This window comes from Pelodiscus sinensis, chromosome 28 (assembly GCF_049634645.1).
Source record: "Pelodiscus sinensis isolate JC-2024 chromosome 28, ASM4963464v1, whole genome shotgun sequence".
Lineage (NCBI taxonomy): Eukaryota > Metazoa > Chordata > Testudines > Trionychidae > Pelodiscus > Pelodiscus sinensis.
Genome location: NC_134738.1, coordinates 3604641 through 3627340, shown reverse-complemented (window position 1 = coordinate 3627340; position 22700 = coordinate 3604641). Strand labels below are relative to the sequence as shown.

The 22700-nt window shown below is 51.2% G+C and overlaps 1 protein-coding gene across 5 annotated transcripts in view; it reads left to right on the top strand.

Moving 5' to 3' along the window:
- Positions 1 to 22700, top strand: part of TET3 (tet methylcytosine dioxygenase 3) — a 161074-nt gene that overhangs the window by 20424 nt on the left and 117950 nt on the right. For 3 of the 5 annotated variants that reach the window (XM_075910902.1, XM_075910904.1, XM_075910911.1), the window contains one exon: positions 21310 to 21366. The exons of 1 other annotated variant lie outside the window; for it this stretch is intronic. In XM_075910902.1, the coding sequence (XP_075767017.1) occupies positions 21310 to 21366 (57 nt within the window). Of the gene's footprint in view, positions 1 to 20731; positions 21064 to 21309; positions 21367 to 22700 lie in introns of those variants that run through there. One more of the 5 variants, XM_075910910.1, reaches the window with a different exon arrangement.

The window sequence follows — 22700 nt, the reverse complement described above, 5'->3', positions numbered from 1 at the left end:
CCAGGAAGTGTTTGGCATTTATAGGTACCACTTGGGCTCCAGAAAAGCCTGGATCACTTGGGGATTGCCTGTTCTGTGTGTTTCCTCTGGAGCACCAGGCTTTGGCCGCTGTCGGAAGACAGGATGTTGAACTAGAACGTTTGGTCTGACCCAGTGTGGCTGTTTTTATGTTCTGCAAATGTTCAGTGCTTGATTTTGTGGTGGTCTGCTCCTAGGGTGTCCGTTTACACCAGACTATTCAGGAGTGGCAGCCCTTTGGCCCAGAGTTCATGACAAGTGTGGATGTTAGAGCTCCCCTTTTCAGGTGTGTAACCTGTTCCTTGCAGGAGGGAGTGTTTTCAGCCCTCGATAGCTACCCGCTGTCAGAGAGGGCAAGTATCCGCACAGTTCAGAACTCGCGCTACATGCTGTTAACTTGGTCGCTTGGACAGGGCAAGAAGCAGCCTCCTTTGATATCTCTCCCTCCCCCCCCCCCCCCCCCCCCGTGCTGCCTGCGTCCGTTAATTTGCATAAGTAATTGACGTTTCGTTACTGGATCATTACAGATACTGAAAAACCTGAAAAATGTGGCAGAAACTTCCATTCAACTTTGGGAAATTTTTTACAGGCAAATTATACTTGTGGTGAGGGGAAACACTGCTCAGGCATAAAATTACAGCTCAGAAAACAAGTGGAAATCCACCCTGTACTGATCGCTCGTTTTTAGACCTGCAGATAAAATTCAGAGGTTTTATAAAAGCAATCAAGAGGTTAATCCCCTCCAGCCTCTGATGAAATCTTCCTTTGCGGGATTTAATTTCATCCCTGAATCTTATTTGTTCTCTTTTCTTCATCGCCTCACAAGTGTTTTACCAGTTTTGTGTCTCCTCCCTCGTAAAGCCTTGCCTTAGAATGCCAGATTGCTCCTTTGGCTAGACTGTCCGTGAGAGAAATATATTCTTTCCTATTAATGAGAGGCGATTGAATGCTTGAAGCCTTCTACTGTATCTCTCTCTCAGCTGCTCCGTGTGCCTAATCTGGTCCTTGGGCTAGCTTGTGTGGGAAAAGGTTTACCCTTTCTTCCTGAAAGGGCTTTGAGAGTATATCACAGACTTTAGAGTGGAGGTGATGAAGGTTCATTATTTGATATCTATAACTAACACACCCCACCATTTAAAGGGATGCTGTCGAGGTAGAAATAATTGCCAGACGGCTAGTGATTGAGTGCCTTGGTGTTTTCTTTTGCTTTGTTTCATTTTGTTTTGTGCTCAACGTGAGATTCGATTAACGGGATCTGACTCTTTCTGCAGTGCCCAGTAGGTTCTGCAAACTAGGATTCTTTTAAAGGTCTCTTAAATTGGGTGCTGAAAATTGCTAGTCACTCCCCTCCCTTCCCCAATCTTTAAGTGCAAATCTGCTTGGCAAAGTGATGTACAAACAGCATCTGATCTCCTCTCTGGGTAGTACAGTGGTTCTCAAAGTATGGCCTGCGACCATCTTGCAGGTGGGCCTCAGGCTCGGGGCTCAGCCCCCTCCCCTCCGTAGTGGGGAGTCCGTGCTGGAGCTCCAGACTGCGCCCCCTTCCCCCCGCGTGGTTGGAATGCCAGCACTGGCTTCCCACTGTGTGTGGAGGGAGACTCGAGCCTCACTGGCCGGATCCGGCTCAGTGGGGGAGGAAGCGGCTCTGTGCGCTGCCACTCCCCCTTCCCCGCAGCTGGGGGAATGGCAGCACAGGAAATGGCTCACCTGGAGACTTTCCCTGCTGCTCCCATTGGCCAGAATCATGGCCGGTGTGAGTAGCGGGAGGGTGGGGGGCAGTTGCGTGGAGCCAGGTAAGTGCCCTCATCTCCCTCATGCCCAAGCCCCAGGTCCCCACTGCTCTCACACGTGCACACCCTCCCACTGAGACTCCCACCCTGTTCCTGCACCTTTCCTGCTGCCCAGGCTTCAAACCCCCACCTGCACACTCCTCTCTCCCCCCCCCCACGCCCAGTCCACCCCACCCTCAGCCCACTCCTGAACCCGACCTCCTGCCTAGATCCCCAGCCTGCTCCTGCTCCCTACCCCCTGCCAAAATCCCCCACCCTCAGCCTGCTCCGGAACCCTGGCTCCTGCTCCTGCACCCAACTTCCTGCCCAGATTCCCTGCCCCTAGCCTGCTTCTGCACCCTACCTCCCACCCAGACCTCGCACTCTCCTGAACCCTACCTGTCGTCCAGGACCCCCGCTTTCCATCCTGCTTCTGCACCCTACCTCCCGCCCAGACCTCGCACTCTCCTGAACCCTACCTCTTGCCCAGGACGCCCGCTTTCCATCCTGCTCCCGCACCCTACCTCCCGCCCAGACCTCGCACTCTCCTGAACCCTACCTCTCGCTTTCCATCCTGCTCCTGCATCCAACCTCCTGGCCACATCCCCATCCCCTAGTCTGCTCCCGCACCCTACCTCCCACCCAGACCTCCTGAACCCTCCCTACTGACCAGACCCTGCATCCTCATCTCTATCTTGCTCCCTTGCAGTCCCCTCTCACACACTGAACCCCCTCATTTTTTGGCTCCACCTCAGAGCCTAGGGGCCCCACAAAATCTACTAGTCCTGGGACCCCAAAAGAGTTAATCTGGACTGTGGGAAATCCTGAACCTCTGTCCTCCCCTCTCTCCCCTACTGGGGGCTGGAGCACAAGGGGAGAGAAGTGTCTGAATCAGGGGTCACATCAGTGAGGGTTGTTTTGTTGGGATTTTTTTCTTCTAACTTTTGTGTGGCCCCGACTGATTTTTCTGTGGGTCAGTGGCCCTCAGCCTAGAAAAGGTTCCCTAAACCTGCCATAAATAAAGTCAGTATTGAAACCTTTTGTTTTGGACATAAATTAATATTTTACTCTATTTTCAACAAAGTTTGGTAATATAATATGATAAAGCGAGAGCGCTCAATCTGTTCCATGATTTTGTTTTGGATTAATAATGTTTCCTTTCTTACCGGTTCTATACGCTCCCTTACGTTATCGCTGCGTATTTATGTTTTTATGCTCCAGGAGCCTAATATAAATAACGTAAGGTATTTGGAGATAAACAAAGGCAATTTGTCATCATGGGTAGTTGGCTGGTGGTCCGCGAAAAGGCTTGCCTTGAGCAAGGTGAGCCACAGGCCAAAAAGTTGGAGAACCACAGATCTAGGGCCAGGAACAGGTGACTTTTTTCATTGTAGCTGTCCTGCCTGCTTGCTAGCCCAGCTGAGCACTGGGAGGCTGGCTTCTCCTTGTGCATCAGCTTCAGAATTGTTGATCCCAGTCAGCCTGGGCAATTCCACTGACAGCTCAGCTGGAGAGTTATCCCTTAGGCCTACAGCACCTGTCGCACTGGTGACCATGTGTGAGCAGGGAAAACACGTGGGGGACGTCTTCCAAAGCACCCAGGTCACTGGGACTTAAGCACCTACATTGCTTAAGTATTTTGGAAAAGTTCATTTCCCTCTCCCTTCCCCCACTTCCACTGCAGTCTACGAGCCAATGTGAGTCTGCAGAGCTGGCAGCTTTTATGGGGAAGACACCCCCTTCTTGATTTACTTGCAAACTGACCTACATTTTAGACTCCTGGAATCCACCTTGGCACTTTGCTTTTCACAGTAGCTATGTGCGTTGTGGGGCTAAACTTCCCCGTCTCCTACACCCCACGTGGTCTCTCATCCCCAGGGCAAACTGGAGGGAGCGTGCTACCAGCTCGGAGAGACGGGGCGTCACAGTAACGCCGCATCTGCACTAGGAGCACTGCAGCTGCACCGCTGTAGCGTAGCTGTTACAGCCGATGGCAGGCATCCTTCCCTCGCTGGTGCAAATCCACGGCTCTGAGAGACGGGAACTGGGCTGCTGGATGGATTTTGCGTTCCCGCCGTTGTGAGATTCAAGCTCCCATGTGAATCCAACGTCCCAGCTCTGTGCCAAATGCTGCCAGGATTGGGGACGCTTGTTTAAAGCATTAACAATAAAAAAAAGTTACTAAATTTGTCAGCCCTCGGGAGCCAGCTGGCTGCTATTTCTTTAGGCTTGGGTCTGTTTGCAGGCACTACATCAGGAGGGAGCTTTGAATCCCCTTGCCAGGGCGGCCCTGAACCTGCTGCTTGCCAGCTTGCGAGGGCGGTTTGAGTTGCCAGTACGAAGCGGTCGGTGAAAACTCAGTGACTAAGCAGATGTATCGGAAGGACACCTGCTAAAAAGCAACACTTTGCACCTGCTTTCCTCTTGGCGTCTGTGCTGGAGCTGTAGGGAGTGTGTAGCGGGATTCGTGCAGGGGGGCCGTTGGTGTATGCAGCGGGGGAGGACGGGTTGTGGTGAGAGCACTACTTCAGCTGTTGGGGTATTCGCTCCTGTGAGTTCCCTGCTGTGCCTCAGACTCTTTATATGACCTTGTCCAAGCCATGTCGTGTGTGTCTATAAGCTGAGTGCTTAAGTGGCCACCCAGGAGAGATTGAAATGCTGCCCAGCTAGTAGCTGGTGTTGCTACTGGTGGTGCATATCTGCTCATAACAAAATTTATTCCACACAAGGATGGAAAAAATTAGTGGGAATATTGCATTAGTCCCTCTGTGCTTCAGTTACCCATCTGTAAAATGGGATAATAGCTCTGCCCTCTCTCCCAGGATAAATGCACTAGAGTGTGAACTGCTGTAGTAAGGGGGTCAGATCAGGACTGTACCTGTCTGCTGAACTGGAACAGGACCTGATGACCGAGCCTCAGAGCCATGGTTTCTTGAACTGCTGTGTTAAAGGAAGCGGCAGCTGCTGTCTGTTCTGTTCTGACTTCATGGGCCCCGCTCCAGGTGCTGCTACAGTCATCAGCTGTGCAGACTCCAGGTACGCCCGTCCTATGCCTTAGATGGCATCTCGCCCCCTTAAATGCTGCATAGGACTTTGCCTTAGCGGAGAGTCTGTGCCTAGCTCCTCCCAAGTCGCTCCACTCAACTTGCAGATGTGCTGGGAGTTTGGTCTGCTCACTGCTCCTGTGGGGTCCTCGTCAATAGCTCCAGGTAGGATAAGCCTCCTGCTTCACCTCTGCCATCTCCTGTGGCTGTTCCTTGCCTGCACACACCCCTCGCCCCCTGCAGAGGGGACCTAGCCCCTCATTCTTCTGCCTGCGGAATCCCTCCTTTCCTCCTTTTTGCTGCTGACGTCCGTGGCTGATTGAGAATGATGATCAGCCTACAAAGGCGAGGGATGTTACCATGCCTACAGCGGAGATCTTTCAAATCTAGGCTGTGATGTTATCAGCTAAAAATGACTTTGGAACAAATTGTGTGTGTGAAGAGAAGAGAAGAGCCCAGTCTGTGCAATCGAGTGTTGCTTTAGTTGTGTACAGTGAGGCAGGGGCAAGAATAAAATACATTTGCGTTGTCTTTCTTTTTAAACAATAGTTGCTTAATTAACTCTCTTGGTGATGCACAGTGGTCCTTTTTTGCTAATGCGTCTCGTTAGGACGTATTCTCGGAGTCATGTGGTCATCACAGATTTTTGCTGGGAGGAGCTGGGTGGCAGATACAGTGAATTTTGCCTGTCTAGATTGCATAGGGACACAGCAGTTGCCATGTTAGATCAGACCCATAGTCCAACTAATCCTGTGTCCTGTCTTTGATGTTGGCCACTACCAGATGCATCATGGTAAGAGGATGCAAAGGGTTCAGGTGTCATTAGAGGAGGTTTTGGAAGAAATTGATAAACTAAACAGTAACAAGTCACCAGGACCAGTTGGCATTCACCCAAGAGTTCTGAAAGAACACACACGTGAAATTGCGGAACTATTATCTGTAGTTTGCAACCTATCCTTTAAATCAGCTTCTGTACTAGGGATGTAATAGGGTAGTCGATCAACTGATTAACCGATAAGCAAAAGCTTACCAGTTAATGCTCTAGACTACACGCATTTCCCTCTCCCCTCCCGCCCACTTTGCCAGTAATGTTTTTAGCAGGCTGGCCAGCAGCCCGGCTCAGTCCTGGCTTGCAACGAGTCCGGGACCTACCCCTGCTGCGGCTCTGCATTTCAAGTGTATTAGGAGCTGGGTGGGCAGGCAGCCCGGCTCAATTCTGGCTCACGCCGCGTCCGGGAGCTCAGCTCCTCCACTGGACAGGGTCTGCTGCCACCCCGTGCTGCTGCTTCTGGTTTTTAAAGTGGCTCCCCTTTCCGACCAGCTCCCAGCTGGCTCCTGCATCAGAGTCAGCAGCGTAGAGTGGTAGGGGGCTCCTCGGGAGCTCATAGGTTGCTGGCCCTCCCTCGGGGACTATAGAACAGTCGAGTAACTGATAAGAATTCATGAGGTTAATCGACTATTCTATTAATGGATATTTAGCATCCCTATTTGTACCTGATGACAGGAAGATCGCTAACGTGATGCCAATATTTAAAAAGGGCTCTAGAGGTGATCCTGGCCATTACGGACCAGTAAGTCTAATGTCAGTACCAGGCAAATTAGTTGAAACTATGGTCAAGAATAACATTGTCAGTCACGTAGATGAACACAATTTGTTGGGGGAAAGTCAGCATGGTTTCTGTAAAGGGAAATCCTGCCTTACTAATCTGCTAGAGTTCTTTGAGGGGTCAACAAACGTGGACATGGGGGATCCAGTGGAGATAGTATACCTAGATTTCCAGAAAGCCTTTGACAAGGTCCCTCACCACAGGCTCTTAAGTGAAGTAAGTTGTCATGGGATAAGAGGGAAGGCCCTTTCATGAGAACTGGTTAAAAGACAGGAAACAAAGGGTATGAATAGATGGTAAGTTTTCAGAGTGGAGAGAGGTAACTAGAGAGTTTGTACTGGGACCAATCCTAAGCTCATCCAGGTGGTTGTGAATTTTGTTAGCACAAGGCTGGTTCCAAGAGGGATGGCGAGGGCCGACTGCACAGGGGTAGCTTATACGCGAGGCAGGGACGGGCAGAGGGAACTTAGTGACTGGATAGTGCACTCCTAACACTGACCAATGCAACCCCAGGTGACTGGCATCTAGAATGTAACAAGACCTTTGCTGCTGAGGGATGGGCAGCGGATTCTGATCCTGGTTAATTGGTGCTACTCAACTGATTTAGACAGTGATGCCTATGCTAACATGCTTGGGTGCTGAATCTTCTAAATCTGGCCTATGCATTTCTGCTCTGGACTGACTCTGCTTAGCTGTTTGGGGTCTGAACCTGGCCAGCTCCAGTATCGCTCCCAGATGGGATGGATGGATGGTTTGATCGGCGATGGTTTATACCTCTGCATGTAAAAGAAGGCGCGCAGTAAAAACGAATTGCGCACCTGGAGGTGGGTTCCCTGCCTACCCATATGTGCTGCTGCAGCCACTGCTAGTGTTCCTAGTTAGGGGAAGGCGAGAAGCTAGAGGTGATGGGGTCTCATGCAGTCAAATGCACCGTCCTCGGTGGCAGGCAGATTCCTTCCTGTGCAGCATCCCCCAGTGGCTGCCTTCAAAGATAGGATCCTCTCCGAGCTGGAAGGACAGTTCATTGTCCCTGCGCTGCTGTATAGATTCAGTGGATGTAAATGGTTCTGTGCAGAGAGAGCCATTTGCCTCGTCTGGGACCCGAACAGATGGAGAGCATGGTCTCATGCCCCTGCTAACAAGTGAGGTGGGGGCGTGCTGCCCCACTAGCCGTTTGTCTGGAGGGGCGGGGCTGAGCTGTCAGTAGCCTCTCTGCCTGGGGCTGGTGATGCATTGTTACGCCATGTCATTGTGAATTAATGCAACCCCCACCACAGGTTGCACAACCAGCATTGTGCAAGGTTACAACACCCAAGATAATAATAGCCATGTATTCCTTTCGCTCACAGATCTCCCAAGTGCTTTATGGGTGTTCACCAGACAGGCCTTGCAACCGTGTGCCAATATTGCCTTTGGCAGATGGGGAAACTGAGGCATGCGGGGGGGAGGGGAGGAGAGGAGAAACTGGGAGAGTGATTTGACCAAGCATCACCCGCCAAGTCAGTGGCAGAGCTGGGAATATGACCAGGAATCCTGTCTCCCTTTCTCCTGCTCTAACCAGTGTCATATACTGCTTCTTGGTGAGCTGTGTTCAGGATTTCTCTGTCAAGGACACACCGTTGGATTTTGGCATATGTGTTGAGTTGACTGCAGTGCGATGGAGAAAATTGCCCTGCTTCCAAAACACGGGTCTGCGGCTGTCTTTGGTCCGACAGGAGTGTGGGATGGGGCAGATGCCATGGGTGAGACGCTGTTTGCTGCATGGGCGTGTGCAGTGGCCGGCCGGCTGCTTGAAGAACCAGTAATGCGTTAGCACCGCTGTCTGGCTTCCCTTCCCTCTCGGGGTGAGAGGCAGCAGCTCTCTGCCAGACAGTGGTGCAGGGGACAGGAAGTGAAAACATACTGACGGCAAGGGAAACTACCGGGGGGTTTCAGGAGTTCAGGGGCCCCAGTTGGTGCTGTGGGAAATCTTGCTGGTGTAGGAAGGTGGGGGGAGAGTGTTGTAGTTAGGGTGCCAGGCTGACATTTGGGGGACCCTGGTTCCGCTGCTTCCTTTCTCTGTGGCTCTGTTTCCCAGCCTGTAAAAGGAGGAGGGCAGCGTACAGATGTAAGCGACTGGTCGAGTAGCCGACTACCCGATAAGCCTACGATTATCAGGTAGTCAAGTCAGTACTTGACTAGTGGCTTCTACCCCCCGGCTGCCTCTGTCAGAGTTAGTAATGGGGGGGAGCATGAGCCGGTTAAAAGCTGGTTCCCCCTAGCGCCATTTCCACAGGGGGGCAGAGGTGCAGCAGGGGACCAGGCACGAGCCGGGACTCAGCTGTCCTGGCTCGCGCCCGGTCCCAGACGCTGCACCTCTGCTTTGTAAATTTGGTAAGAGACGGGTGACTCTTACGGCATTTAAAAGGCAGAGCCACAGTGGGGTTAGGTCCCGGGGCCCCAGGAACCAATCCTCCTATGGCTCTGCAGCTTCCTCCCTTATCGACTAATTGAGTAGTCAATGGAAATTCCACCTGAGCTCTGATCCTGTTGGGTGACATTGACCCCAGCCAGAGAGGGGGGTATGGCCATGTGAGAAGCTGCTGCGGGAGAGGATGCTGAGTTGCCACTCAGATGGACGGGACAAAGGGATTAAATGTTAACCCCCTGCCAGCTTTTGGTAGGCAGCCCCTTGCCTATTATGAACCGAGCAGGTACCTTGGATCCAGCCTGTCCAGAACTTTGAGGGGAGTTCTGATCTGAATCCACGCTATCGAGATGCGTGCAGCCACTTGAGTGCCGTATGCGTCACTGTAACATGTCTATCCCCCTGGAAAGCCAAGGAGCAGCCAGCTTTGGGTGCCACAGACAGCAGGCATGCCAGAGTTGGGCACAGCTGGGTGAGTGGTACCCACAGCCCTGCCCAGGTACAACAGGCTGAAACCTCCGCCTTCATTTGCCAGCTTTGCAGAAGCCCTCGTTCCTTCAGAGAGGGCAGAGCTTGTACATGAGTCATAATGGTGCTTTAGGATCCGAAGCGGGGAAATGGGTCCGTGCATGCTCTTCCTTGGCGCCTCATGCCAAAGGGAGAGGGGCTTTTCAGCTGTGGGCGTGTTGTGGACTCCTGCTAGAGAAAGGGAATAGCTTTTTGTCTGGGAGGTCATTCGTAATTGGGGGGAAAGGTGAAGCCCTACTGCTTTTGGGATCACAGTGGGAGGCTCTCTGGCGGGCCCCAAAGAAACACCCCCCCCACGAGAGGCACAGCGCCTGTGACCCATTCACCACCATCCGTTTTCACTGCGACTGCCCTCCAGCCTTTCTCATTCTAATGAGAGCTGCCTGAGAAGCTGGTTAATGACAAACTCCCTGGTCAGCACTCCTATGCGTTGGGAGCACAGACGGCCATGCAGCCAGCCAAGGAGAAATCTAAGGATGGTCACGCTGGCACCTGTGGTCATGTTATCTGGTGTCCTGTTTCTGACCCTGGCCAGCACCAGCTGCTTCAGAGAAAGGCGCATCGAGGAAGTGAAGGGATAACTTGCCCTCAGGGAACGATTCTTTCTGACCCCTAGTGTTAGAGTTTAGTTTATGCTCTGACACATGAGGGTTTCTAGCCCTTCCAGATTAGTTAGTTCTGTTTAATCCCATGCTATTGTAACTGCAAATGCTCTTGCTATCCATAGAAATCCTTTTAAGGATTCTGTTATGCTCTTGCCCTCTGTGAGATCATGTGGCGGTGAGTTCCAGAGGCTTACTAAGTAATATTTGCGTGATCCAGGTCCTTTTAAAATTAATGTGGTTTTCAGTGCACGTGGCTCGGTGAAGGGCAGATTTTCCATTTAAGCAAGAACTGTTTGTCCTTTTAGTCTGATTGGTTCTGACCTGGGAGGAGCAGTGATCCTTGCTGTATACATACACCAGGGCAAGGGTTAACCAGCTTGGGCTGAGACCAAACGCAGCAGTGGTCAGAGACGACCCTTGGGTACCAGCAACCTTGGACATTTTGGCAAAGCAGGGGTATGACAGATTCCAGATCTGAATTTCACAGTGTGCTGCCTGCCCTGGAACAGACTGTTCTGAACCCCTGGATGCCTGTTCCCTGAAATGCAAAGGTGCCTGCAACCCATATTTTGTTCCATGATGTTGGAGTCCTCTTAGGAGCTCTTAGGCAAACAGTCATGCAAAGCAAAGGAGCTATTAGCAGATACATGATAGTGCCCAGGAGCCCCTGTTATGGACCAGCAACCTGTTGTGCCAGGTGCTGTACAAATCCACCATCGCTAATTGGTCTGCCTCTCATTTGCTTCCAAAGGAATTGTGCCTGCATGTGATAAAGATACGTATCAACGTGTTTTCTGTTGACTGCAGATGGTATAGCTTCAGAATTCAACCCACAATTTCTTCAGCTCTTTAGAGGATACAAGCCTGAGCAAATATTATGAGTCTGGGCATGGTGTTTTTGCCTTTGCATTTTTTAATACAATGCAATGTATTTAACATCTGTTGTTTATACAGAACCACCAGTGCACAGAATTACTTATGCACAGCGGGTAGGAACAATACAGCATTCTCTGAATTGGGCATTATGTTGATGCATGCAAATCGACATGGAAAATAGGTGCTGTGTGGGTACTCCTGGGAAATTCCCTTTGCAGCCTTCTGCCTGGGTTTGGGCCTAGAACCCTGTGACACCCACAAACCTTACATCTAGCCCTGAGTTGTTAATAGTCGGCCTCCATGCCTAGAATGAGTTGAACCAATATCTTGGATCTGGACTTCCCAGAGCTTTGGTGGAGATTCACAATCACACTTGCAGGCTCTTGTTTGGAGGCCGTCTGTGGGTAATCTGGTGGTTTGGATCTGTGCTTGACTCAGCCTGTCAGCTTTTCATCCGCCCGCCAAAGCTCCGGTCCAAATACTGCAGAAACAGCTTGTCGTGAAAACCCCATGAGTCCCCGTGTGGTTTTGATCTCCAAGCATGGACCCTCCCTGGGTTCCTGGCCAGCCTTGGGCTAAGCTCTCCATCTGTAGTGACACCTACAAACATTTTGTGTGGTTTTTGGGGGTGGCGTGATGAAAGTTTCACCAAGCCCTTGCCTGAATTCAATCCCCGTCCGTGTCTGGAGGTGTGTGAGACTAATAGCACTGAGCACTGACGATTTCTTTTGATCCAGGCCTCTCTGAGAGCTTTACACAGATGAGTCAGTGTGCGATTGCTTCCATCTACAGATGAGGGAACTGAAGTCTGGGGAGAGGGAGGCGACCTCTGCCACAAATCAATGGCCAAGCTGGGGGAGGAACTGCGATCCTCTGACTTGCATGCGGGGGCAGTGAATGGTGCGCCGTGTGGTGTACAATGTATCTTTCCATGTCCCTTCTGGAAGTGAGAGTGAATCTTCCTTCGCTGCTCAGTTTCAGGTGGGGTTCCCTGCCAAGATCAGGGCTGTGCAGCTGAAGTGCTTCGCGAAGACACTACAGGAGAGCTTCCCCCATTGGCACAGGCACTCCACCACCCCAAGATGCGCTGGGGGTCAGGCGTGGGTAACGACGTCCCTAAGCGATGTACTTACTCCGACGCAAGGGAACAGTGCCAGCCAAGCCTCAATGACTTGCCTAGCAGGTCTGAGCCCCTGGTTTCCTGATTCCAGGGGCAGCCCTAGACTAGCTGCCAGCAACTGGCGCCCTAGGCGAACCATGCAATCGGCGCCCCCACTTTCAAACCCCTCAATGCTATGGCGCCACCATTTGGTGCCCCATTTAACTTGGCGCCCTAGGCGATTGCCTAATTCGCCTGTATGGACGGGTTGCCCCTGCCTGGTTCTCAGACAAAGCTGGCCTCTCTCTCTGGGAAGGACGATTGAAAAGCCCGCTCTGAGTGCCGTCACTGACTGGCTGTGTTGGTGCATGATGGGAAGCAGTGCTTTTTTTTGTGACAGTATGGCCCAGAACGGCGTACCGTCCCCTATTTTCCCAATACAGAAAAGGAATGGCATTTCCCCCGTGCGTACTGGCACCTGTTTTCCTGGGTGGCTTGGCTCCTGGCAGAAGCTTGCTTGGGACGTGCAGTTTTTTATTTGTTTTTTTTGCTCAGTAACTTTGCCCCAGAGTACCAGCAACTTTTTTCTTACTTCCCAGCAGTGCTTTTTTTTTGTAACTGACGATGGGGACCCTGGAGGTGACTAAAAAGGAGAGGGTGGTTTGGGGGGGATCCCTTTTCCCAGGGCCTTATTCACATTCAGCTGCAGAGCGCCTGGGGGGCAGGTGAAGCAGAGAGCCCCACCCACTCCACCACCCAGTGACAGAAGAAATCCCCGTGCTTGCTCAGTGCCCTTTCCTGGTTTTCGAGTGGCCATGCACGTGCCACGTGTGAGCTGGAGCTGCCTGGTGCCCAGGCCAGCTGACCTCTCGCTGGCATGCTCGTGGCTTCACACTGCTGCTGCATCACACTTGTACAGAGTCTTTCATCCTTGGCAGCCCTTTACCAGACCCGTGGTGAGTATCTCTGACCTCCCTTTGCAGGAGCCTTGGGTCGGGCCTGGTCAAAGACTTCTGTGCTTCAGGCCGGGCCTGAGAGCAACACCCCTTTGCTCTGTTCCCGGTCATCCTGGTCGGCTGGAGTAGTAAACTGCGGACAGGGAGTGCTGCCTCCCCTTTTGCTCTGGGCACCGGAGGCAGGGAGCGGCTCCGAAGGTTAGTACTAGATCCTCTTCCCTCCCTGGCCTGCATCCCCAACTCTGGGAGGGAAGCGTGTCTGCAGGTTAGAGCAGAGGGCTAGGATGTAGGAGTCCTGGATTCTGCTCCTGGGCCTAGGAGGGAATGGATAGGAGAGGTTACAGTGGGGGGCAGGAGTGGGACAAGGTCAGGACTTTGGGGTCTCGCTACTCTAACCATCCTAGAACTGAGACTAGTACCCAGGAGTCCAGCCTTGCAGCTGCCCTATGCTAGATCCTAGAAAACACTCTCGATGAAACCAGTGCAGGGAACAAATACAGTCCTGTGGGTGGCTGACCTTTCAGCTTGCCAGCACACTTCACAAGGCTCCAGTTATCAGCCACAAGTAGCCACCCACGTGCACGCTTTAGTGCTTTGAGCAGGTGACTGCGTCAGGACTCCTGGAGTCTAGGCCTGCCTCTGGAGTGGTGTCGTCTGTCTCCAGCATTGTTGCTCACTTGCTGACTAAGGCAAAGTCACTTCTCTGTGCATCAGTTTGCTCATCTGCAAAATGGACTGACCGCCTCCTGTGTGAGGTCTGGAGCAAAGCGGAGCGAGTGTTTCTCGAGTGCTTTGAGACTGTTCTGTGGTCTCTGATCTCCCGGTTCATGGCCTGCTGTCGTATTAGCTACGGGACAGAAGTGAAGGGTAAAGTCTCTACTTCATCCATTTTCAACTTCCCTGTTCACCTTGGAAAATTCCCTCTGTTTCAGAAACAGCTGTGTGTTCTCTCAAGGCTCAGAGCCTCTTGAACAGAGGAAGCACCAGAGGTATTAGCTCACTGTAAAATTATGCTCCAGAAATGTATCGTTTCTATTGGTTGCACTGAAGGTAAAGCAGGTTTTCTGCACACTGATATTCACAAATGTTGCTGGCAAACTGTACTGGACATTTCAGGGCGATTAATGAAGGGCTTACAGAGCCTTTCAGCACTCATCAGATGTTTGTAGGTTAAGCCTGCAACGCACCATTAGATCAGTAGGTCTCCGCTTTTCCAGATTATTGTCCCCCTTTCAGGAGTCTGATTTGTCTCGCCTAGCGCCAGGTTTCACCTCACTTAGAACCACTTGCTTACGCATTTGGACATCAAGAGTGTCGCAGCACGCTCTTTTTGAAAAATTGCTCGCTTTCTCATTTTTACCAGATGGTTATAAAATAAATCAATTGGAATATAAACGTGCTCGTGTTTCAGTACAACGCGCAGTCCTGAGGCACCTTTGAGACTAATACACAGATCAGGTCATGAGCTTTTGTAGGTCAAACCCACGTCTACTCATCTGATGAAGTGGGTTTGACCCACAAAAGCTTATGACCTAATCTGTTTGTTAGGCTCTAAGGCAGGGATGTGAAAGTGTAAGCATGTGCGCAGTTAACCGATCAGCCTGGGCTCATCAGGTGACCTTCGTGGTTACACGCGGGCTACCGGTATGTGTGGGGAGCTGGCTTAAAATCTGGCTCCCCGCACTCACCGACGCCCAGGGAGCCGATTGCTGCCCCACGTGTAACCGCTGACATTTTCAGCAATTACACTGTTACTTAATTAAAGGCATTTTTAACATCCCTACTCTAAGGTGCCGTGGGATTGCTCGCTGTTTTTAAAGTTACAGACCAACATGGCTACCCCTCTGTCACATTTCAATGTGTAGTATATACAGCAGGATAAACGAGTCCTTGCCGGTATTGAGTTTGTACTGATGTCACTAACCTGTTTTGTAAGGGTAGATAAATAGTCTACCTTTGATGTACGTCCTGGAAGACCTCTGTGTACCCCCAGGCATATGTGTACCCCTGTTTGAGAACAGCTACCTTAGATCCTCCATTCGGGCCTCATAAATGAGATTGGCCTCTGAATTTCCCCCAGTTACTGCTCTGCCGAGCCCAATAACTTTTGCTTGTCTAAGGCACCCAGGGTTGAGCTGGAAAACCCACCACTTCCGTAGGTAGAGTGTTCTACTGGTTAATCGCCTGCTCTGTTAAAAATTGTGCCTCATATCTAATTTGAATTTGTCTGGCTTCATGTTCCGGTCTTTGCTGCTCGTTCTGCCTTTCTCTTCTGGATTAGAGGCCTTTAACATCTAATTATTTTTTTTTGTCCACTAAGGTACTTTTTACACCACATGTCACCTTTTGATCTTTTTTATAAGGTGAACAGATAGGGCTCTTTGAGGGCACATCTCCATTGCAGGGCAAACGTTGAATTGAGATACGTAACTTCAGCTATGTCAGTTGCGTAGCTGAAGTCGAAATAGCTTAACTCGGCTTTTGGCACTATCTACACAGCAGGAAGTTGAAGGAAGAACACTTTTCCTTCGACTTCCCTTACTCCTCATGAAATGAGGGTTACAGGAGTCGGAGTCCTCCAACTCGACATTATTTTGGAATAACGCTGCTGTGTCGACATAGCTTGAGTTTCCCACGGAAGGACATGTTCCGCAGCCATCAGTGCATCTCTGCGCTCTCTCCAGTTTCCCAACTTCCTTTTAAAAATGTGGCCCCCAGAACTTGTCAGAGTTTGACAGAATTGATCAGTAGTTTGGAGCCAGCTGGGCTGGATAGCGAGAGGAATTTCTTCCCGTCAGAGGCCTGCATGAAATGAATGTGGCGGGTCAAGTTTCTCCAAGAGCCCCAGGACTAAGTCCGAGCGCTGGTCGCAAAACTCTGTTTGTGATCTCTGGGTCAGGAGTGAGGCTTGTCAGCTGGCCAGGCTGCGAGAATCTCTCCTCTCCAACTGACTGCCTGGGCAGAACCAGTCTGGTTAATGTGCAGGAAGGACCTGGTCTCCAGGACTATTCATCTTGTCAATTTTTATGAGCATAAAATGCCTATGAAGCGGTGTGTGGGTGTGTGTGAGAAACCATCTCCCCATCTCATGAACACACACAACCAATATTCATGTCATTCTAGGAGCCTATCAGCTCCGGAAGTGTGTTATTAGAAAACCTCAACACCCTGCTATCCTCGGTATCAGCCAGAGCAGTCGGCAAAGGCCCCCCCAGGGACAGTTACTGGGATTGGCCCCTTAGGCTGTGTCTACGCTGCCATTAGGCACCTGTGCCAGGCTGGAGTCAGCTGACTTCGGCTCATGCGGCTCGGGTTAAGGGGCTGTTTAACTACAGAGGAGATATTTGGGGCTTGGGTGGACCTTCCCACCTCGCAGGGGTGTAGAGGGGCTCCTGTGGGAACCTGAATATCTGCGTTGCACTGACCTTCAGGTGTGTCGGTTCCCATTTGCAGCAGTGGCGCTGCGGCTAGAAGGATCCACTGGGCAAATTCACCTCCAGTCACTCCCTTAACTTGAGTTTGAGCTCCAGGTTCCTGGCCCAAATGTCCTTGCTATTGAGGGCTGTTTTGTTTTGGCCCCATCTAGCATTCCAGCAAGCCTCCAGTCCCCTCCAAAGTGGCCGTGGTTGGAATCCCACTGGTGGAGACAATGCAGGGGCTCCCCCGGAATTTTGTTGGTATCTGTAAGGTAGGTCATGATCAGGAGCTTTTAGGAAGTCCCCTAAGGGCACAGTGGGGAGAGAATTTTCCTAGATAGCAGATGGGGGGGGGGCATTTTCCACCAGGACGTGGGATACGGGGGACTGAGAGTAGATGACACCGTCTTAAAGAGAGAAATGTCTTGACTGGCTGGAGGATGCAAAGCAGCTATGGAGCCCAGAGTGGAAGTTGGTGAATTCCTCAGTCATCCCCAGGCCTCTTGTCTGGGAAGGGTAAATCCACTTCCCTGCAGCAGCTTCAGAGGCTCTGGAACAGAATTATAGAATCATAGAACTGGAAGAGACCTCAGAAGGTCAAGTCCAGCCCCCTGCTCTAGGCAGGACCAATCCCAACTAAACCAACCCGGCCAGGGCTTTGTCAAGCCGAGACTTAAACACCTCTAGGGATGGAGACTCCACTACTTCCCTAGGGAACCCATCCCAGTGCTTCACCACCCTCCTAGTGAAATAGTTTTTCCTAATATCCAACCTGGACCTCTCCCACCACAACTTGAGCCCATTGCTCCTTGTTCTGCCATCTGGCCCCACTGAGAACAGCCTCTCTCCAGCCTCTTTGGAACCTCCCTTCAGGAAGTTGAAGGCTGCTCTCAAATCCCCCCTCACTCTTCGCTTCTGCAGACTAAACAGACCCAATTCCCTCAGCCTCTCCTCGTAGGTCATATGCTCCAGCCCCCTAATCATTTTGGTTGTCCTCTGCTGGACCCTCTCCAATGCGCCCACATCCTTTTTGTAGTGGCCCACCTCCCTGCTGCTCTCTCATCAGCCAGACCTGACCTGGCAACCACCGGCAACACAGACCTCCACCGCCAGAGCAAACGGAATTATTCAGTGAGGGTGGGGGCTGCTTTGAAAGTCCTGGAGGCCCGAGGCAGGGAGGTGGGGGATGCTAGACACTTAGCCACCCAGCACTTTGCATGTACAAGGCTCTTCAGGTAGCCTGAAGGCAACTCCAGAGCATTAGGGGCATCTGGCCATTAGCAAACATGACTCTTAGTGAGTGTGCAGAGCCGGGCTGACATGCATGTGAAGGTGCTAATATGTCTGATGGGTAAAAGTCATTTCCGTAACCTGGTAAAGAGGGTGAACTTCCTAACTACAGAGAGGGCACAAGGCAGTGTACATGGAGGGAGACGTCCTGGGGATAAAGTCATTGAGCGCAGAGACTGCTCCTCCCCCCCCAGTCTTCTGTTCTGCTTCTCTGTCTGGAGGAAGGGGGGGGTCTGGATGGAGTCTGTAGTCATTTGTATCTACAGCTGCCTTGGTGAGAGGCAGCGTAGCCTAGTGGATAGAGCAGTGGGCTGACAATCAAGGTACTAATCCTGGCTCAGGTACTGATTTATTGTGTGACCTTGTGCAAGTCGCTTCCTGGCTCCGTGCCTCAGTTTCCCACATCTGTAAAGTGGGAGCAATGATACTGCTCCACCGTGGAGGTCTGCAGATGCAAAGTCTGGGGGAAGGATGATATGTAGTTGGGCAGAATTCCATTTGTCTTATTTTCCATCATTTTGATGATGGTATCAATGTGTATGTGAAAGCATTTTCTTCAATTATCAGTATTTTTCCAGCGGCTTAAAATGACAAGTTTAAGCATTTTTTAAATGTTTAGCTACTTGCACATACGTGCTCATGGGAAGTTACAGGGGAGACTCAAACCGTGTAATGGCATTGGAGGTTGAGATTCAAAAAATTAAAGCTGCATAATACTTGAGACACTGGGGCTGTGTCTAAATCGGCAAGATTTTGCGCGCAAAAACTTGCTGCCTGTCTACACTGGCCGCGAGTTCTTGCACAAGAACACTGATGTTCTAATGTAAGAAATCAGGGCTTCTTGTGCAAGAACTATGACGCTCCCGCTCAGGAATAAGCCTTCTTGCGCAAGTGTTCTTGCGCAAGAGGCCAGTGTAGACAAGCAACATGAATTTCGTGTGCAAGAAAGCCCGATGGCTAAAATGGCCATCAGAGCTTTCTTGCGCAAGAGAGCGTCTACACTGGCACGGATGCTTTTGTGCAAAAGCACATCTCTTGCACAAAAGCACATGCCAGTGTAGACACTCTCTTGCGCAAATACTCTAACGCAAAAACTCTTGCGTTAAAGAGTATTTGCGCAAAATCTTGCCAATGTAGACGTAGCCTTTGTCAGCATCCCGTGTCAGAATGCACATAGCAAAGAGCCTGAAGTCAAACGGAGTCCTCAAGCAGCCGTCGTCTTCCTTTGCCTGGCTTGAACGTTTGGATTATGGATGGAAATATTTGCCATTGGTATGTGTATGCGAGGGAATAGATGTTTACCCAGCATTTTACTGATAACAATTGTGTCCTCCCATGCCAAGGAGCCTGTGGGGAAGTGAAGGGTGCAGAGAAATGAAGCAAGATTGTCCAAAGATCAAGCCCATTTGTACAGCATTGAGGAAAGTGTGGTTCTAGCATATGACTGGGGCTCCGAGGCCTCATGATACGTAAATAAATAAGTGTAGCTAGTTCCGAGCAGGGTTTATAACACAGATGCTCCTGCTTCCAGGGCATGTGCTCACTGGGTCCTACTCCCGCTCAGGGCATGGGAACCTGTCATTTTCATGTGGAAATTCCCAGCACTCTGGAAACCAGTCAATAAAACCTTTTCATTCCCTCCCCCAACACAGTTAAAAAGTGCAACACAAAGGGAACTGGGATGCGTTGAGGGTGGTGATGGCTAGACAGAAGGGCCAAACACTGTGGGCGTTTATACACCACACGGAGACAGGTGTGAATGCCTAGATAACTGTGGGCACAAACTCTCACCTCGATGGCACAAGGGTAAATCCACAGTCACTCTGCTGGGCGGGATGATATCTTGTTTGAGAGGGAGGTCTGGATCAGGCCTTCTAACCTCTGCTCTTGGTGACCTAGAGGCAGATGCTGTCTTGTTGCCCGGTGGTTAGAATGTTGGACTTGGACTTGAGAGACGTGGCTTTTAATCACAGCTCTGCCCTGGCCTGCTGGTGGCTTTGGACAAGGCACTGCACTGGATGAGGGGTAGTGCGTGGAGCCATTGCTATGCATGCCGTGTGCTTTTGAGGCTGGTGGGGGGCTGAGGTGGGAGCAGGCCAGCTCCTGTAAAATGGGGTCTGTTGTAAAGTGCGGTAGGGCTGCTGCTGGGATGGACGTAGAGAAGAGCTGGGGACAATGAGGGTGTGTCTAAACTACATGGCTCTGTCGACGGAGCCATGTAGATGAGGCTGATCGGCAGAGGAAAATGAAGCTGCGATTTAAATAATCGCGGCTTCATTTAAATTTAAATGGCTGCCGCGCTCTGCCGACCAGCTGATGATCAGCTGTTTGTCGGCAGATCTGGGCAGTCTGGATTCGCCGTGGTCGACAAAGAAGTCTTTGACGATGGGCGCAGGTAAACCTGGTTTCACGAGGCATACCTGCGCCGGTCGACAAAGGCTTCCTTCTTGACTGCGGCGCGTCCAGACCTCCCCATCTTCCGACAAACAGCTGATCATCAGCTGGTCGGCAGAGCACGGCAGCCATTTAAATGTAAATGAAGCTGCGATTATTTAAATTGCGGCGTCATTTCCCTATGCCGATCAGCCTCATCTACATGGCTCCATTGAAGCCATGTAGTTTAGACACACCCTGATGGTGCTGCTGTAAATCTGGAGTAACTCTGTGTGAGGACAGAATCAGAGCCCGGCACTAGTGTGACTGAAGTCAGAATTAGGCTCATTGCTTTTCTGGAGTTTCTCTTTAAACTGCCTCTGGCTGTTGGGAGGAACTCAGATGGAACTAGGCTGTCCTGTCCTGCTGGTTCTTGTTTCCCTTACAGCGGTGTAAATCAGGAGTGACTCCAGTGGCGTTAGCCAGGTGTAAAACTGATTTAAGCAGGTGCCCACTCGCTCTCGCCAGGGCAGATAACGAAGGCAGACTCTTTAGAAATCGGTGACAGCTGCCTGTCTGTCTTGTGTAGCCAGCGCGGGTGGGGAGGGAGCAAAAAAGCTCCCTGGTGCTTCGTGCGACCTGAAAGAAGTCGATACGGTCGAGTGTCGCTAGCAGAAAAACCACATCCCTCTCTTCCTCCTTTCCCCACGCACGCGTGCGCATATGCACACACACGGCAAAGCCGGCGAGGATTGGCTTGCCCGCCCCCTCGCTGAGGCAGGCAGGGGAGTGGGCATGCATATCACGTCCACAGTGTTTGTTTCTTGGGGGTGGGGGGGGAGCGAGCTGGAGCTCAGCGGTATGATAATGACTCTAGCGTCTGGCAGAAAGAAAAAAAGCCCCTGAATGCACCAGGGTGTCTGTAACCGAGCTTAAAGGAGAATGAAGCAAGATGGCTGCCTTGTAGTGCTGGATTCTCGCTGGAACTGACGAGGGCTGGGGGGGGGAATATTTGTGTGGGGGTGGGAGATCGCTGGTGAGCCAAGAGAAGAGAGAGAATTAAAAGCAGAACAAGGTAAACAGGCTCTTCCTTGTGTTTTCTTTTCAACGGCCTTTAAATGCAAGTGTTGCCTTCCCCAGTCCGAGGGAATTGGATAGCGATTTTCGACGGGATAATGTGTGTTTAAATAGCACACAGCATGCCCCCTTTCTGCATGCGATCCCACCCTAGCAGGGGGACTGAGGTAGCTAGTGTTGCCGGGACCAGCTTGGCCTGAACTGCATTTTATTTTGACTTTTTTAAAAAAAATTCCCCTTGCAGGTGGAAGTAAAGGACAATAAAGAAGGTGGGACGCAGGAACCAGTGCTGGCGACAGAGGTACCTTTTTTTCTTGTTTATAGGTGCAGGACAAAGCATGGAAGAGAATCTGTGGTGGGTGGTGTGTGTGTGTGTGTGTGTGTGTGCGGGGAACTGGCCCACCGCTAGTGAGAGCAAAGGATGTGCTGCGGTGTTTAAAGACCCAGGCATCTCCAGCTTTACTCCTCCTGAATTGCGGATGTCTCCTCATCTAGGCATTTGCTGGGTTTTTTTAAGCTGTAATGTTTTTGCAGGGGGGGGGGGGGGGGGGCGGAGGAATTAGTGTCTTTTAGTATCTCCTTTCCTCTCATGGTGCAGAAGCAAAAATCCCTGTTGACCCCTTGTCTTTATGGGAAAGCAGCAGCCTTTTCTCTCTCTCCCCTCGATCTGCTGAGAGCTCGGACGCAGCGCCAGTGCCGCCAATGAAAGAGATTAGACTCCCCCACTTTGAAGCAGGCATGACATCACCCTGATGTAACCATGATGACAGCAGCTGTCAACCTCTCCAGGGTGGATGGACCCTGAGAGTTTGTCTGAGCTGCTGTGACCCAAAACCACAACTTGGTTTCTTAGCTTCTGGGGAAAAACATAATTACGAAGTGGAGGGGGAAGACAAGGGTTCTGAGGGTTTGCCATTTGAGGTTTAAGGCCGGTTTCCACTCCGTGTTACGTTGATGTCAATCCAGCTGAAACCAGTGGGGTTACTCTAGATTTAGAGCTTGTCCTTTACGCTGGTGGAGATCTACCCAGAAGCAGCTCCTCGCACGTGCTGCTCTGGGGACAGAGTTTGGAACGCGGCGCTGGAGCTTGCCTCGACTCTAATGCTCCAGGAACATGAGCCTGGGGAAGAGGAAGGCTAAGAAGAAAAGGGAGGGGAGGGTGAGTGAGCTGATTTCCGTAGCGGTTTCAGGAGTGTTACCTTGCAGGGACTGAGGCTTGGTCCATGTTAGAAAATGAGGCTGGTTCAACTCCATCTGGCCAGGGGGTAAAAAGTCCACAGCTGAGAGTGGGGAGCATTAAATCAACTCACATCCCTGTGTAGACTCTGTAAGAGTCGACAAACTTCTTCCATTGACCTAGCCGCTGTCTGGTGGGGAGGTGAGTTATCCACCCCAACAGGAGAACCCTTCTCATTAGCGTAGGTAGCGCCTCAAGAGAAGCGTTACAGCAGCTCGGCCAATGTGGTTCCATCACTACGTATTTTCCAGTGTCTCTGCTATTTTTTTCAGTGCCCAAGTGATGGGGTTTCCACCATTCCCCTGGGGAGATGCTCCACAGCTCTTGCTGCTAGGAAGCATGGCTTTAGAAATGACAGGCAAGAGTCTCAGCTGGGGTGAGCCATTGTGGCTGCCTTC